Below are 18,059 nucleotides of genomic sequence, written 5' to 3'. Positions count from 1 at the left end.
TTTTGACAATGGTGATATAGAGTGCTGTCTAATATGTCCCTCTAAAATCTCCCGTAAGTGTTCAGTTTTGCTAAACTTTGAAAGAAATTGTATTTTGGCATAAAGAGGGCAAATGTGTCTTAAAATACTGGTATATTCATGGTTGCTGAATAAAGCTTCTTATTTCTTTGTGGGGTACTCTGGTGCTGTTTACCCATTATGTTGTGCATGCAGAGCGGACAGGTCCGGTGTTGAAGCAGCCAAGGGTCCACACACTCCTTATGGAACTCATGTGCACATGAGATGATCCTCAGGTCCTTAAAAGGAGGAGAAAAGAAACATCAGAAAGCCTGTCCATGGACACAACAATATGGCTGCACCTGTCTACTTATCAGAAATGGTTATCCAATTATTTAGAACAAATTTTTGCATTACTCTAACTAACTTCTCATGGGTTGCATTCCATACTCCATACACCTGTCATTGGGAATGTATGCTTGCTCCATTTCTACATATCTACATCCATTTTTAATTTTCGTCCCTCTTCCTCTTCTTTCTCTCTTTCTTCATTTCTCCCCTCACCTGTCCATCCAGGAACTCCTCAAGACAGATGGCACACATAGGGCCAGAGCTGGAGCTGCTGTTTGACCCTCGGCCACCACGTGGATGATGGGATCCTCCTGAGCAGCCCTGAGAGCTGTAGGTACGCGTCTCCAGCCTGCTAATGGCCCGCATGGTCTGCTGATGCACCGAGTCCTGGGAACCAGGTAAGAAAGCAACAAGGATTCGATCTGTGGTGTCATATTAGTTTACAAAATGGTTTAACTCACATGTTCTATTTACAAAATAACAAGAGACACACTGATTCAGGCCATCTCTTTAGTTATTACAGCAATGCAGTTGTGGAATAGATCTTGCTAGCAGTATAAACAAATGCATTGAAATTGTTCAAAAAAACTCTTCATGTGTTTGGAGACTCTTCTACTGGGAGGTATACCTGTACTAAATAATTTTACTTCATATTTACAGTACGAAGAAGGGTCACTATAATTCTGACTATAATTACTACAATTCTTGTTAATGGTTTTCAGACATACAAGTCATTAAAATTTGTGAGTTGCTTAAGCCTCAAATTCTTAGTTATATGCTTAGATTGTATTCTGCCTCACTCCAAAGTGACTTAAAAATATCAGTGAGAAGCACTAGTCTAGTGAAAATACCAAAGGTGTTATGGTGCATGTCCACTTGCAAATTTTGTAGCTGGATGCTGGCACTTCACCACTTTCTGCTTGCCAATGGTGGGTGTTTTTATAACATTTACATATATTTGGTTACAGCAAATACCAGTCTACCGTCGCCAGATGGCTAAACACAGTGGGGAAGATGGACGTGTTTCCATAAAGCTTGATCAAACAGTGAAACCAGATTCTGTTACATCATGCGCTGGTGGATATAGCAGAGCTCTCTGGTGAAGAGAACACAATGTGAACCTCAATTTGTCCACAATAGCGTGTGCTAAGAGAACGCAATAGGTTTTATTTTGGAACTTCTCCAACTAGCGGGACTAGTTGCTTGTGCCCAACCAAAATAGCAACACCGCAGCATTCTCAGGGACCCTATTCAGGACTTATTAACAAATACATTAACATGTATTTGACTTGGACTTTGGAATTGCTTCAGAAATTATGTAGGATTTTACATGGATTTAACTTGGACTTTGGATTTGACTTGGTCTTTGGATTTGACTTGGATATGACTTTGGACTTGACATGATTATGACTTTAGACTTGACATGGATTTGATTTGGCTATTACGCTGGAATTTACTTGGACTTTGGATTTGACTTAGATATGACTTTAGAATTTCATTGGATTTTGGATTTGACCTGCATATGGCTGAATTTGACTTGGGTAAGACTTTGGATTTGACTTGGATAAGACTTTGGATTTCACTAGAACTTTGCATTTGACTTAGATGTGAGGGAGAAATGACTTATACTAAACTTGGACTTGGGGGTACATGACTCCACAACACTGGTGTGTAGACAAATCATGTGTGTAAAAGGCTGAAATGTGACATGCTTACCCAAGTTCTGTTGGACCTGCAGCGAGAACGAAAGGCAAAGATCATAATGATTGCCAGCACAACCAAGACGACTGTCAAGAGGATTCCCACTTCATAATGAGGCTAGAGTGGGAGAGAAAGCAAGTGTGTCAAAATGAACATTCTTTGTGTCCATTCTGGGTGTGTATGCATGTGTGTATATGCGTGTGTGTGCATGTGTGTGTGTGTGCGCTCACCCATTTGGGTGTCTCCATCATGATGTTGATCTCAACCTTGGCCTCCTCGTTCTTATTGACCAGTCCCATCAGCTCCTCAGCGTCCGCTGCCTTCACCATCACCACGGGCTTCTTCAGGAAGCCAGAATTCAACTGTGTGCGAGAGTGTGTGAGGTCACAACTTATTCTTTCACACTATCCATTCAATCTAGCTACTCTGATTTCATCACACACATACAAACACACAGTTACCTCAATAGCAGCGTTAACATCATCAGTGATGTCAAAAATGACAGCCTGAGCTCCCCTGTTTAGAGCCAGCCGAGCCTGAAAGAAAAAGAAAGAGAGACAGAAAATATCACTTAATATGGAGTTTAAATATCAAACTTGCCACTAGATGGTAGTGTAAACACACAATATCGCAGCACTGTTAAAGTCTGGTCATTACGCAATCTCATACCCCTCCACCACAAGTGACCTTGTGTGTGATATACTGTCTGTGTGTGTATTGGTGTGTGTGTTGAAGTGTTCAACCTTGTTATTCTAGATATCCTCACCCTCCACTTAAGAAAAAAATGAGCTACACCCTCAAACAAAACATGAAAAGTGTGAAATTTTGCACGTGTATCAAGGACAGGAGGAAAAAGCCAGCCAACACAAACACACACCTGCTTTCAGGTCAACAGAAATGTAAAAACACACAAACATGATGTAGGTGAAATGCTCACTCAGCGAATACATTAATCATTGGTTAATGAACATGCTTCCTTCAAGGCCTGAGCCCATCCAAGGGAGAGAGAGAAAGAGAGAGAGAGAGAGAGAGAGAGAAAGAGAGAGAAAGGGAGAGAGAGTGTTAATTCATGACTAACAAGCACACAGTCACTCACTTCCTCCCACAGTAGACACCAACTGTCACACCCCATATCCCACTCTCCCCATCCTGTCTGCTTCTGTTCTCTATTCTCTGTGAGAGGATCTGATTCATAGCTCTGAACTCTATCACAAACAGCACAGGAATCTACGTGAGTCAGGTGAGTATATCTGAAAAAGTCTAAAAAGCTCTTTCAGGGACACTACACACTCAGAAAACTGGCACTGGAGCTTGGTTGTTTGTCAGGATGCTTTTGTACCTTTAGTTAAAGGAATATGGAGTGTGCAAACCCTGAGAATAAAATGAAGAAGCCAAAGAAATTGAATTAATAGCTAACAAATACTCCCCTGTCAGACAGTGCATTTTAATTACTTCGAGTTCAGTGATACGTGTGTAATGAGGATTTAAAGTTTGCACAAAACACTGTTTAGACCTCAGCAATAAGTACAGAGTTAAATGCTATTCAGAAGTTACGTATGAACTGCGCACAGATGGTGGAGCTTGCCTTTAGTTTTGCAGCGTATTACATTTGACAGCAAGAAAAAAGCCATGTCCTTCTTCAGTCCACATTTTCTATCCCTAATTTTTTTTTTAATTTAAAAACAAGTGTTTGTGTTTAAAGGCAGCAGTCTAGGCACTATTGAAAAACCCAGTATGAGACACTTCTACTCAAGAAAAATCTGGCAACCTCGGAGGTGTGAACTACATGCAGGCGATTTGCATAACCTGAATAGAGCGCCCAGAAACTGAACCCTGTAAATTTCCCTGGATAATTCTTGAAGCAACTTCTGGACTTAGTCACTAATTCCGAATATGTGTGAAAACAATCAAAATGATACCAATTCAAATATTTGTGTTTCCTTCCCTATGAGTGTGTTACAAATACGCGCTGATGAATTGTATGGCCACCTTTTGCCTTTATAACTGCATTTAAGGTCTATTAAGTGGAGTGGACCTTAACTTTGGATGAGACTACTGGTAAATTATTCATTCGTTTCAAATTATTCACTGCCAAGTAAATGATGATACTCACCAAGACCTTCTCTTTAGATCTGATATAAATACATCTGTAAAAATTAATTGAATATCACCGCAAATGACCGACAATTTATATGTACAATTTATACTTATAACCGTTTATATGTAAATGTAATGTTGTGGAATGTCTGTGAGACAAGTTAGTTTTAGTTATCACTTACGTTAAAGCGACGATAAACAGTCATTCCCTCACCAGCATCCACTCTCTCTCTCTCTCTCTCTCAAAAAAAAATGCAGCTTATCATTTTACAGAGAAACAACTTAGCATAAACTCCTCTGTCCTGAAGACTTTATCATGCTGAGAAACTTTGCAAAGCACCATAACTGTTACAAAGCACTGACACCCAAGAGTCCTTCTATAAATGTTAAACAAATGTCATCTAAAAAAAAACTCTCCACATCAACAATTCTAAGTTTTTATTTGTTAAACAACACTTTAAAAATCCATTTATTATTAGTCTTGGATTATATGGAGTGTAATTCATAATCACATTAAGCAGACCTTTGAAATGGTCTGAATATAAAATGTTGTTCTTTCTCCATGTATAATGTTGATCTTAAGATGAGACCTCTGGCATTTGGTCACTTTCTTTTGTGGTTTAACCATTTTGCTATTTTCAGCCTTTATTTTGGCTCAGTTTGTTTTGTTCCAAATGAAACTTGCATTTTGAGCAACAAGGGGGTCGGCTAAATGGCCACAATGTCAGAATTTACTTGTTTTCTTCCCATCATGGGAACATTTGATCCCCACAAAATGAGTAATGGTGACCACACACACGCATACGCACAGAACAGGAGGAACGTTCAGGATTCCAACCACAGTTTTATGTCCTACTGATGGAGCAGCACAAACCATTTAAAGATCAAACCCAATGATTCACCTCATTACTTGGTGCTATTAATCAAGCACATTTCAGAGCTAGGACTGACTCCAAGCAAAACTAACATTATCCTTACATGACATTACATTTATTCATTGGCAGACACTTCTATCTAAAGCGATCTCCAGGTGAGGCAGAATCAAGTCCAGAATCCAGCTGAACTTTTGAGCGTTAAAGGACTTGCTCAAGGCGGTACTGCGATTTAAACTAGCAAAGAACCTTCACCACTGAGTCCCTGCTGCCCCTATTTCTGCTCACCACATAAACCCCTCCAATGCTATAAAGTTTTGTTTCCCCTCAAATACTGTTAAAATCACAGCAGTGGTATATAATATTGACATGAAAGAGGATGAATGGAGCAGAGGGATGATTAGTTTGCTGGAACAGCATTCATTTATTTCTATTAGTGTAACATGGAGACAATCTAGCAGTCGCGCTTACGCATATGTATAAATTCTGCCTGAGAGTAGTTTCTCATAATAGAACTAACATTAAACAGTTTATTATATTTATTTTTATGTTCAATTATTTTCAGGGATACCTGAAAAAAAAAAAAATGGAGACACTAACAGGCTAATGGAGTGGAAAACAAAACCCCAATTCAGGAATCAGGACGATTAATATGGAATTATTAAAGAGTTCAGTAGTAGAGGTTGGAAAAGCTTAACTGTCCCCTCAGGGCTCCTGCTTACACACCACACACACACACACACACACACACACACACACAAAGCCACCATGCTGAAACAGCTGCGGGAGCCCTGAGGGTGCGGGCGATCACAGAAGCTTACACACACACACACACACACACACACACACACACACACACACACACAGGAACAACAATACTTTCACATACTTTATTTTATTATAAAATATATCATTTATAATGGATGTATATGCGCAGTTGCTGAATTTTGTCAATAGATATGTGTCTGTGTAATGCAAATTCAAAGGATGAGACAAAGCTGCTCTTATAAAATTTCATCCAAATGTCCAACATGGTATCATTTCAACCACCCAGATTACTTCCACTTTAGTGGTCTTCATACACCTTCACACTGAAACTGACTACACCAGCTAAAACAGATAACCACAAATTCTTATTATACAGATTTAGAGTTCATTTATTTCAACAGGTGCCCTTAGATTCCTATTATAAGGGAGCTTAGAGTAAACAGGTTTCATGTTTTTCTCAATACAGGGAAACGTGTCAAAATTCTTGTCTGGGGTAATCACACATACTCTACAATTATGGAGGATAAATATTAGGTTGAAAATTTTAGGTATATTCCAAAGAGGGGCATGATGTCATGCAGTATATATATATATATATATATATATATATATATATATATATATATATATATACACACATACACGTGTGTGCGTGTGTATTAAGGAATGCGATGTGGGCCAAGATGAACTGAAGTTAATATTAACGCTCTGAAGTTGATTATTTCCTACAGCAGCACATTCTGAAGTGTTTTATTCCACAGCAATTTGCGAATGACTGTTTTGTAAATTAATAGTTAAAAATAAAGTGTAACCATAAAGCGTAACCTCCTCTGTCCTGCAGACTGCTGCATTTCAGAAAACTGTTGACACCTGAGAATTCTTCCACAAATGTTCAAATAAATGCCTCCTTACAGAAACGTCACCATATGAACAATTATATCTGGTTTTTATTATCAGCCTTAAATTACGTGGAGTGTCCACCATACAAGTCGGTCACGTATTAGAACAAGTACATTAATATAAACCTCGCAGCCGGCACTACTGTCAGAGCTGCTGTTATAGAAAATGAATCAACACCTTCTGACCAATCTGATTCAAGAATTCAGCAGCACTCTGCTATACAACATTTTAGTATAACAATAGACAGATTAGTATAATAAAATATTATTTCAGGTCTGAACAGTATGTGTGTGTGTGTGTGTGTGTGTGTGTGTGTGTGAGTGATTGATTAGCAGTCTCTGGAAATTTCTGTGGCTTGTCTATTGTCTATAGTTATTTCTGGGCAATCGAAAGCAAACTGCCCAGTTAAGATCCTTGCTGTGTGTAAAGGTAATGTCTAAATCTCTCACACACGGTCACTCTCTCCTACCTAAACAAGAAGAATAATGTGTGTGAACTGGTGTGTGTTTTCCTGCTCTCTGCTCTCTCAGGGTGTGCACAGCTTGGTTTTGGAGCCCGACGTCGCTTTGGCTGGGACAGCAGGAGGGAGAACTGGATGGAGGGTGTGTTAAAGAGGGTAATAACAGGGCTGCTGGGCGACTAGGCCCCTCCAGAAGCAGGAAACATTCCTACAGGCCTGTTATTTCCCTAATAGTCCCAGTGTGCTGTTTTATACACACACACGCACACACACATTATTAGACACTACTGGAGATCATACTGTCCACTGGAAAAGAGATTTCGGCCAGGTTGATTGCGTTGAGGCTACAGTGAGGCTCACCAAAACTGGGCAGTTGAAGATTGAGCAAAAAAAAAAAACAGGCGACCTTTTTCATCTTCACCTGTACAGTTTCATTGAGCCTGTGCTCACTCTAGCCTCAGATTCCTGTTCTTCTCTGACAGGATTGTAGCCCAATGTGGTCTTCTGCTTTTGTAGTCCGTCCACTTCAAAGTTGCACATATTTTGTGTTCTGAGTTGCTTTTCTGATCACCACAGTTGTAAAGAGTGGTTATTTGAGTTACTGTAGCCTTCCTGTCAGGTTGCTTATTCTCCTCTGATCTCTCTCATCAGCAAGCTGTTTCCACCTGCACAACTGCCACTCACTAGATGTTTTTTTTTTGTTTTTTTGCACCATTCTGTGTAAACTCTTCTTGTTTAAAAAAATCCCAGGAGATCAGCAGTTTCTGAAATACTCAAACCGGCCCATCTGGCACCCACAACCACGTCACGGTCATTGTCACTGAGATCACATTTTTCCCCAATGTGTTGTTTGATGTGAACATTAACTGAAGCTCCTGTCCTGTATCTATGATTTTATGCATTGCGTTGCTGCCACATGATTGGCTGATTGCATAATTGCATGAATAAACAGGTGTACAGGTGTTCCTATTAAAGTGGCCAGTGTGTGTGTATACACAAACAAGCATACACATACATACGTGCATGCATAGACAGGAAAGACCAGACAGTGTTCGCCTATGTGTGTGTGTGTTTATTCAAGCGAGAGTGAGAGTTCGAATGACAGACATACAGACAAACCCTTTAATGTTTATAATTATTCCCTTTCACTATTGTACACACCTTTCTTTTCCTTTCTTTGCGTCTCTCTCTCTCTCTCTCGCTCTCTCTCTTCCCACACCTGTTCGTGCTCTCTCGGCCTCCACTCTGACACAGATTTGAAATGCAAAGTGCAAGGCGACAGAAAAAGGCCACAGCCATCTGATAGGCTATCGGTGCTTTAGCAGACATCAAAGGGTTGCCGTTGGTGACAGGGCAGATAAAACCAGGGAGCGCTGAGACCTTCCTCCCTCATACACACACAATACACCACCAGTACTGTTCTACAGGTGACTTCTTAAACTGCAGAGAAGCTCACACTTACCTACATCTACACACATAGTAATTTACTAGCATGTACTGCAATTTATAATGCACACTAGCAATTCTAGAAATTTGCAGTTTGTATCTCTTTGTGACCAAGGTGAGACTGGCAATGAGAAAACATCCATTTTTGTGCAGTTCAGCTGTGCATTCTAGCTATGGCGAATGATACTGTTGTGAAAATAAGGAAACAAAAGCATTGTTAAATCAGGTCCTGTGTGATTGAGCCTTTAATGTGGCTTATACAGCGAAATCATGTGTATCCTGTATAGAGAATTTTGTGTGTCTTGTAGCTCCCCCTGAGCAATTTTCAAGATTTCTTTGTACTTTCTTTGTACGTTTACTGAAAGATTGGCATCCAGTTATATGTGCCGTGAGAATTCACTGGCTTATTACCTTAAAATCTTAAATAAACCTGTGGAACATAGGATATTTGCAATGAAATCATTTAAACTAGAGACACTCTCTTTGGATCTGCCATCTTTTCTTTCTCTGAGTCTGAAGACTCGCCACAATAAAATTCCTCACTATATAATTGTGGATAAATAAAATAAGCTGTCGAATAGCAGATGACTGCGTCAATAATATTGTGTCTATGCTTCATTAAGAAGGATTATTTTCATTTATACTGATAAGCGATTGCCCTAATACACTTCACTACATAACATACATCTGCAACAAGCAGCAGTGCAGCAGATCCTCCCTGTGATGCTGCTTTTTAGCTACGTTAGCTAGACAACTGGAACTTTTATCTCAGCAGGAACTGGTGCAAATTTAGCAAACATTAGTTAGTTTATATCAACTTGCCCTCCCTATAATGGCAAAGAAGTTTTTCTCCTCCTGCTGAAACACCCTGGGATCCTTTACCCACCCAAACGTGAAGAAAAGGTGGGCCTTTAGCACTGAACATACAGATCATAAGGATCACAGTCTATTTTTATCAACATAGCTGATATTTTTCATCGTCTATTTTTTAGCATTGATAAACTAGTTACCTTCCCATTATGCAGCGAAGCCAGAAATTCCGTCCCCAATTTGGTGACCGCAACAGAAAAATCACATAACTGAAATGCTAATGATAATGCTGTGTTTCAAATCATATACTTATGCGCTATTCTACTGAATGTTAAATAAATCTTTTTATTTGGGCTTTTCCAGGAATCTTAGTCTAACCCTTCCACGCCACAGGCAGTCATGGCTAACAATGGCGTAAGTTAAAACAAGAAATGCCAAACCACTAGCAAACTCTAATCAGGACAAAGGAAAAACAAAACCAAGAAACTTTGGCAACCAACAGAGTCAGGATGTCCTGTGTGAATTCAGGCCTAGAGCAAGGTTAGCTGATATCATATTGCTATATAGAACAGCACTTCATATTGTTGTATATGTTGCATAGAAGAATACTGTATCAGTTGATGTTAGATCCGTAACAGAAGCACAGCCAAAGTCACACAACTGTTCCACCTTGACTGTTTAACAATCAATACCAAATCATCTCGAAAACTGCATTTTATCCTTAGAGAGATACTCAAAATAAGACATATGCTAATCCAAAATGATGCTGAGAAGCTTGAAGCATCTTAGCTAAGTTTTATTACATTCACATTGTCTACCTATTAAGTTTCACTTGTAGAGTATAGTTTCCAATACTTTTTCCACCGCTGGCTGCTCTGCAAAGCGAGTATTCTTCACTCTCAGTTTCCCAAGTAGTAATTCTAGGACTGTGGATATGTTGACTTGATGGCATGATGACAATTCAACAGCCACAGCTTTGCTTCTTCTAATTTTCTAAAGCTTCTCTCCAAAATCCCCTTCACGCTGATCTACAGAAAAGAAAATGATTCAGTTAGTAGCCTCCCATTGTCTTAGAGCTCTCATTAAGCTCTTGTCTCTTATCAACTCCTTAATGCACAGAAGGACAGAGGCTACTCGGCCCATTCTTCATCCACTCAAGAAAACAGACCACAGCAAAGCCACATACCACATCCTGGCTTTCCACTTTCCACAGGTCACAATGCCTTTCTGTACTGACCTGATATCAGTTCTGGAAAAACTGTATCCCAGAGAATACCAAAATGCACACAAGGATCTCAGTCTCCACACAAACCCACCGATTATCTACTAGGAATAACATGCATTAACATGCATCATTCTGGTATAATCCAGAAAGTGGTCAATAACCTGCTTCTTGCCTGCGTTTGTGAGTATGATTCCACATTGTTGGACCTAAATGCAGCATTTTAATGGAAACCGTAGATGTAGGTAGTCAAAGTTCCTGTAAGGTGACAGACCTTGTTAGCGTCCTTCTGAGGTTTAAAAATGAGACATGATATCCCATGAGCTACTGCTCTAGGCCCTTTCCTGTTCTCCCTTTATAGTCAGCCCATGTATACGCCAAAGCCATGTAATTTTCAAACATAATGTTGGCTTTCACTTCTACACTGATGATACACAATTACACGTATCAGTTTGGCCAGGTTGAAGACTACAGCTACACAAAATGGAAGACTGTGTCAAACAGACAAAAAAAAAAAGCTTGGATGAATATCAGCTTTCCAAAAATGCTGACACTGGACTACAAATGGTAATAAGGTTGCTGATTTTATCCTAGAGCTTGATGAATCTTATTCCTGCCTAATGTTTGATGCCCATGTGAATGTCATCTTGAAAACTGCATTTTATCCTTAGAGAAATATTCAAAACAAGACGCATGCTAATCCAAAATGATGTTGAGAAGCTAATACAAGACTTGAATCATCTTAGCTAAGTTTTATTACATCACATTGTCTACCTATTAAGTTCCACTCATGGCATTTAAAGCACTGAATGGTTTATCCCTGGTGTATCTTGGTGATCTCCTGAAGCATTATAGACCACCCAGAGCAATTTGCTCAGCTGAAGCAGGTCTACTGTTATTTTTTTCCTTAGGATCGCTCATAAACTGGAGTGTTGTTCCAGAGGGCATCAGAAACACAAGCAATACACTATCAGGAGAGGGCTTCTGAAAGTTTCTCCAATAGCGACCACAGAAATGGTTCCATCTGTCTTTACTCAAGTCTTTATAACTGGAAAAATATGACAAAGTTGATCTGATCTCGCTGAGCTTCACAGGCAAGATTCACAAGTCTAAATAGGCACTGTCAACTAGCCACACAGTTCTGATCAGGCAGAAGAAAACAGCTTTTAATTATAGCTTATAATTAAATTGGAGTTTGGGATATGCAATATTCAAATAAACATCATATTGCCAGGGCTTTTAATGGTTCACCAGTGGGACAAACCAAAGAAACCTTTACGGTTCTAGCCTTTACAGTTAAGGATGCTCTTTTAAGAGCTGTTTTATGAATCCAGATTTAAAATGCTATCTTATCATATCTAATCTTAGTCCTTAAATCTAAATGATTTCTAAGATTTTTTTTACACTTTCTTGCTCAAACCAAGTTATATAAACAACATTTATTAGTATTATCATTAGCTGTAGAAGTAGTAGTAGTAGTAGTAGAAGAAGAAGAAGTATTAACAGGAGCAGTACACAAATGTGTATCCATACAAACACACATTCTTTCTCCCTGCTGTGGAAGTTAATTGGCTTGGCTTCCTGGGTTTTGCTGTAGTAGATAATGTCTGATTGGGCATCCTGTTTTTTCTCCTGACATGCTGATCTTACCCAAGAGTCCAAATTTCACCTCCTGACCTCTGTTTTAGCAGAAGCTCTCCTATGTTTCTTACTCTTGCATGCTCCTCTGGTTCTTAGATCCATCTAAAACAGTTTACACAAGTCAAAATCTACAGTAAGGAATATAATACAAGGTTTTACTCTATATTTTAGTCTATAGGCATAATGCAAGGTCAGCATTTACTCTCTGGAGACCACCCTGACTTACTGCATTGACCTAAGATTACTTATGCCATGTGAGCCTAGTCCACAGCAATAACTCACACACACTGTGGAGCTACTTCGGCACCACCACAAAGTGGCAGACTGAGGAAGTTTAAAGAAGGATTGTGGGAGAAGTTGTCTAGACTTGAAAGGGACAACCAAGTCCTGGGAAGAGAAAAAGGAAAGGGGAAAATGTCTATTTTATAGGGTTTGACTTAATCTCCTGTAAAAGCAGCCTAAACCCCTCTTTCTCAGTGTGTATATTTATATATATGTGTATGTGTGTGTGTGTGTGTGTGTGTGTGTGTGTGTGTGGGAGCTCCACTTCAGAAACCACTCTGCATGCCTCTGCTTGCTACCTACAGAAGAAAAATCAAAGACAAGAGAAGTCTGACTGTATGGATCAACTAATTTTACCCAAACTCTAATCCCTAACCATAACAACAAAAATGGCAAAACTGGTCTCAGATCAGTGTTAAAGGGCTCTAATTTAAAAAAGGACCAAAAAGAAAAGAAAAGATAACATCATGACAGAGCTGCACCACTAGAGGTCAAAAAAGAGTCATATTTCCTTGTTAAATTAAATTAAATGTCAAGCATAATATCACGATTGGAGGTTTGAAATTATTTGATGATTTATAGACTGTGCAGTTATCCCGTTTCTCATCATTCATCAGGTTGCCAGGCACGACTGTAGTATTATTGTAGAAATAGATTCGGAATATTGACATTGGTCAAGCACATATAATTAAGAAACCATCCTGACAAGGGCTTGAAGAAAACATTGCCTGAAGGATTATGTCTCTGTCACACACTGGCAATGTTCAGCGTCTCGTAGTGGCACACATTCCCCAGTTCTTTATCCATCATCTGTGCCCACACTCCTCTGTTCTTCCTCTGACTAGTTCTTTCTGTCTGTTTCCCTTTGAGAGCTTGCCTTCTGCATAGTTCAGATTGAGGATTTTGTGCTGTGTGTGTGAAATGGTGTAATAAGCAGCGCAGGAATGAAGAACGGGAATCGAAAACTTTGATGTGGCTGGAACCCATCAAACACCGCTAACCAAATCAGTTCACTCCAGCATTCCGAAAAAGGCTCTGTGCGCATATTCGTGTGTGTGTGTGTGTGCGTGTGTGAGAGAGAGAGTGTGTGTGAGAGAGAGAGTATACACCTTATAGAGGAATCTAAACAAGCCAGTCCTTGGCTATCCCTTCTTCCTTTGAACCATGTTTTTTTTTTTTTTTTACAATTTTAAACACACTTTTATTAGTCCCAAATTCTCTAACAAGTAGTAAACAGCTGCAGCTTGTGTCCACAATTGTGTACGCGCATATACAGTCTGCTGATCTTCCGGAAAAAGGAAGTCCATCGTTTAACCTCCTTTACCATCTCGCAAACATATAAAATGTTGTTTAATCCTTAGGAGTAACACAGCGAATGTTCCAGAGGAACCAATAAAAAAATCGTGTAAAATCTCTGGCCATGTGACTCGCTCAGGGTATTGCTAAAGCTTATCGCAATTTCAGTTTAGCACATCACGTCGCCGAACTGCCCTAAAGAAATAATTTGACCTGAGATTAAATTTCCCCTTTAACGCCAGTGTAGTCCATCTGTCAAGACATGTTTAGTGTCCAAAATTTCCTTTCCTTTCAGTTTTCCACTGGAACTACAAGGCTGAGAGTTAAGGAATATATACATAGCAGTTTAGCATCATACAAACACATCCTCACCATCACACACATCTCAAAAGACATAAACAGTTAGTGAAAAAAGTCTACAAAATAAAATTAAATTGGAAATATATTATATAGTCATACAGTGCCAAAAACACACACAGCTGGTCCGTTTGAACAATTTCGCCATGCAGCTTGAGGTGTGTATAGCTCCAGTATAACACTAATGAAGCAATGTTGATCTATTTAATTTTCAGTAACTGTGTACGTTTCATTTTCCACCAAACTGTCGCTCCTTACTCTCTTGTAACTCTGTAACTGAGCTAGATACACAACACCCGTTGTCATAGTCTTAGCAAAAAGGGATCCTTGAGGGTTAGGCCTTTTTCTTTGGATGGATTTAGCTTTCTAAATATCCACCTTTGTAAAAGGAAAACCTTCTGTGGTGTGGTAATACCTTCAAGGGTTCCCTCAAAAGAACATCCTGTGCTTCAGATAATATTAGAAACTCAGCATGCTTAAAAGTGCTTCTGAATACTTAAGCAAGGAATAAAACACAACAGAACACGCTGTTATGGGAAAATAATCAACGACGGGGTGGTGTGATGGGGCCTGACGTAAACTGAAGTTACATGTTACCACTCGGAAGCGAATATTTTCCACAAACAGAACACTCCCAAAAGTATTTTATTCCTCTTATACCAATAATTAATTTGTCAATAAGTACATTCTTTAAAAAAATTATTAGTAAATGACACATCATGCTTTTCACTTACGATATAGCAGCTATAAACAGTCGTCACATCACCAGTTTCTCTTTCTTCTCTCTCTCTTAAATTGTCACGTTACCAAGAAACCAGAAAGCACACTCTTCTGTCCTGAAGACTTTCCCATGGCAGAAAACTTACTGACACTGGAGACTCCTTCCACACATGTAACATACAGTAAATATCTCTTAACAGAAACCTTTATCTAATCAACAATTAGATGTTTTTCTAATAGTTTTTTTTAGAATTCTGTTTATGTGCCACATCCACCATAGACGCCCCTGTGTAGCTGTTAATATAACAACCATAATGTATTAAAGGTGAAGAAATATAAATCAAATCATTTATATTACAGCTGGATCTCCTGCCAGAGCTGCTGTTATAGAAAATTAATCCACAGCTTGTGATTTGAGAATTAATACAGTATATTGTTGTGATATTCCATGACAGTCAATAACCTGATCAAGTGTAAATCTAGCACCAAACTATCCATTTCCTTGAGATCTTAAGCGTCTGAAATACAAAAAGTGTTGAGCAAAGCAAGTTAAATAAATGCCACCCTGTGAGTTTCACACACACACACAAACACACACACACACACACACACACACTCACACACACGTGTGCCTCTCATTCCAGCCTGCCGCTCCCTCCACTTATCGCTGTCATCATCAATCAGCTACTGTGCATTGTTTCACCGAATCTTTCATCTATTTATGGTGTAGTAATTTCATATTGCAGAAACGTAATTTTGTCTTCACTTTCTACCTGATTGATATTTTGCCTTTAGCGACGGTCTGTATTATTATATATATTATTTCATTTTCTTGTTTCCCTTAGGTGTGTGAAAGATTCCATGGAAATAAAAGTTTACCTCACTACCTGTTTCAACAACAAATCCAAAACTCTAACATTTTTTGAATGTTTGCTGCATTCAAATGTCTTTAAACTGATTTGGAAATTTAACAAGACTTCCTTCTGAGGCTCAGTGATCACGTTGCCACACTGGCCACTTAATCATTATTTATTAGAAATGGCACAACTTTCTCTTCAACAACTATTGAGTTATCTGATTCCCCCCCCCAACCCCACCATGAACCCATGTCATCCACCCTGCCCCCAATCCCTATATCTCCACCCCTCACTCCAATAGCTCAAGCAAGCCCCAACCTGAGCAGTGCAGGCATTTTCACAGCCAACTAAAAAGGCAGGTTGATCTTCAAACGCGCCCTGCTGCACGATCAAAGAGATAATAAGGGCGATAGTAAAAGTTCTTGCTGAACGCTCCAGGGCTCAATATAAAGAGTTGAGCTAATAGATATTTTACATCCTGTGTGTGTGTGTGTGTGTGTGTGTGTGTGTGTATGTGTTTTTGTGCGTATGCGTACGCGTACATGCGTATGAATGTGTATGTCTGAAGAAATCTGGAGTTTCTAAATTCAGGGAAAAAGAAGGAGAGAGCAATTTCCATATAGTATGTAATTTATTTCCTTTTGCACACCGAAAGGAATAGTGATTTATCGCATGCTTTCATATCATAATATTAGTATCCAGTATCAAGTGCGACTCACTAGACAATCAAGAAATCAAACTAATCCATACTAACCCATTTCATTAAAAAAGCATTCTTTACAGTGAGAACAATGAGGCTCTGATCTATTAAGGTCCCAAATAACAGGTACTAATTTGCGTGTGCAGTCAGAAAAATTGCAAGCGCAGTTAGTGGGTGTGTTTTGCGGTTGATTCACTAAGAATAACTGTATGAATTACATGACATGTAGTTGGTGAAAAAGGTTTGAGTGCGCTAACTGCTCTCAATATCTGCTGCAACATAAGAGTGTGTTCTACTAATGCATGTAAAAGAGTGTAAACAAAATGGTGTGTTCTGTTCATGAGGTAAATGTCAGTTAAAACATTTTCACACTTTATATTTAAACACTTTTGTCATTTTAGTGTAAATGTGTTGAAAATCTCAAATATAAAACAAACATTATTGTAGCAATAATAAGTCATTAATTTGAGACATGTAACACACTGGCAACGTTCTGGCAATGTAACTGAATATTTTGAGATGCTGAGATTTTTTTAGTAAATGGTATAAATTTGCTCACAAATTTAATACCTGCCCATTGGCCGTATTAATTTACACACTGTGGTAAATCATACTGCAGATGCTACATTGCTTTTGTTTTGCATTGACATGGCCCTGTAATTCCCACTTTTAAGTAGAAAAACCATTAACTGCATAGCCTTCATTAATCTTAACAAATAAAACTGACAACATGTATTACGTTATTGCAATCCTTCGTAGATCTTGTCAGTAAATCAGCTCGAATCTCCTCAGGCTAGTAGAATGGAACCTAGGCTCCTGCTTGAGTGGAAAGTAAATAGCTCTTTAGAAAGAAATGTGTGGTAATTGTGGAACTAAGAGTACACTAGCTAGCTAACAAAAACAATTTTAAGATTTATGTGAATTTTATTTAACTTGAAACAAAATAAATAACAGCCCCCCTATTATAAAACATCATTTATTTTCATTAACTAACATTAACTATTAACTATTAACATTTCATTAACTAGCTATGTCACCAATCTCTACTTGTGAACTAACCTAGCTAATATCTGTCTAACTAATGTTAACATCTAACTAGCTTAGTTAGCTAGAATTCGTTAGATAATTAACAGACTACACCTTATCACACACACATTTGATTAGCAGGAAATTAATCTAGTCTCCTGCTAGTGTTAATTCTCCCCTTACTTGGTGAATGACAGTGTGTCAAGCCATGAATCTAAATCTAGCTAACTAATACTAGCTTCCAGCTTAGCTAATGTTAGCTAACTAACCATAATTATGTAGGAAATTATGGGCCTACAGCATTCCTTATATTAAAGATATGTGATTTATCTCATTGACCAAATCTCACTGTGAAGGTTTAAATTGAAAATGCTAATTGAAATGTTGACTATCATTAAATAATTTTCATAAATCCCCTTTCATCTGTGTTAAAACTTCAATTTTCTTGCATTTGCTCACACGACCACAGGCTTCTGCCCAACATAAGGCTTTGCCGAGCAGAAAGCTTTATGTGCAGGGCTGCAGCTAGAGGTCACTTCATACAGCCAAACCGCCA

The 18,059-nt window shown here is 38.8% G+C and overlaps 1 protein-coding gene across 3 annotated transcripts in view; it reads right to left on the bottom strand.

Annotated features, from left to right (window-relative positions):
- Positions 1-18,059, bottom strand: part of LOC113531592 (E3 ubiquitin-protein ligase RNF43) — a 96,291-nt gene that overhangs the window by 5,365 nt on the left and 72,867 nt on the right. For all 3 annotated transcript variants that reach the window (XR_004577432.2, XM_026922414.3, XM_026922413.3), the window contains exons 3-7: positions 2,511-2,585; positions 2,280-2,411; positions 2,065-2,166; positions 562-735; positions 194-296 (exon numbers count right to left, since the gene is read on the bottom strand). Coding sequence is in view for 2 of the 3 variants with exons in the window: in XM_026922414.3 (XP_026778215.1) it covers positions 194-296; positions 562-735; positions 2,065-2,166; positions 2,280-2,411; positions 2,511-2,585 (586 nt within the window). In the remaining variant the exon portion in view is untranslated. The remainder of the gene's footprint in view (positions 1-193; positions 297-561; positions 736-2,064; positions 2,167-2,279; positions 2,412-2,510; positions 2,586-18,059) is intronic.

The sequence above is a fragment of the Pangasianodon hypophthalmus genome, chromosome 27 (genome assembly GCF_027358585.1).
Source record: "Pangasianodon hypophthalmus isolate fPanHyp1 chromosome 27, fPanHyp1.pri, whole genome shotgun sequence".
In the NCBI taxonomy this organism is placed as follows: Eukaryota; Metazoa; Chordata; class Actinopteri; order Siluriformes; family Pangasiidae; genus Pangasianodon; species Pangasianodon hypophthalmus.
This window is presented reverse-complemented; position numbering and strand designations above follow the sequence as displayed.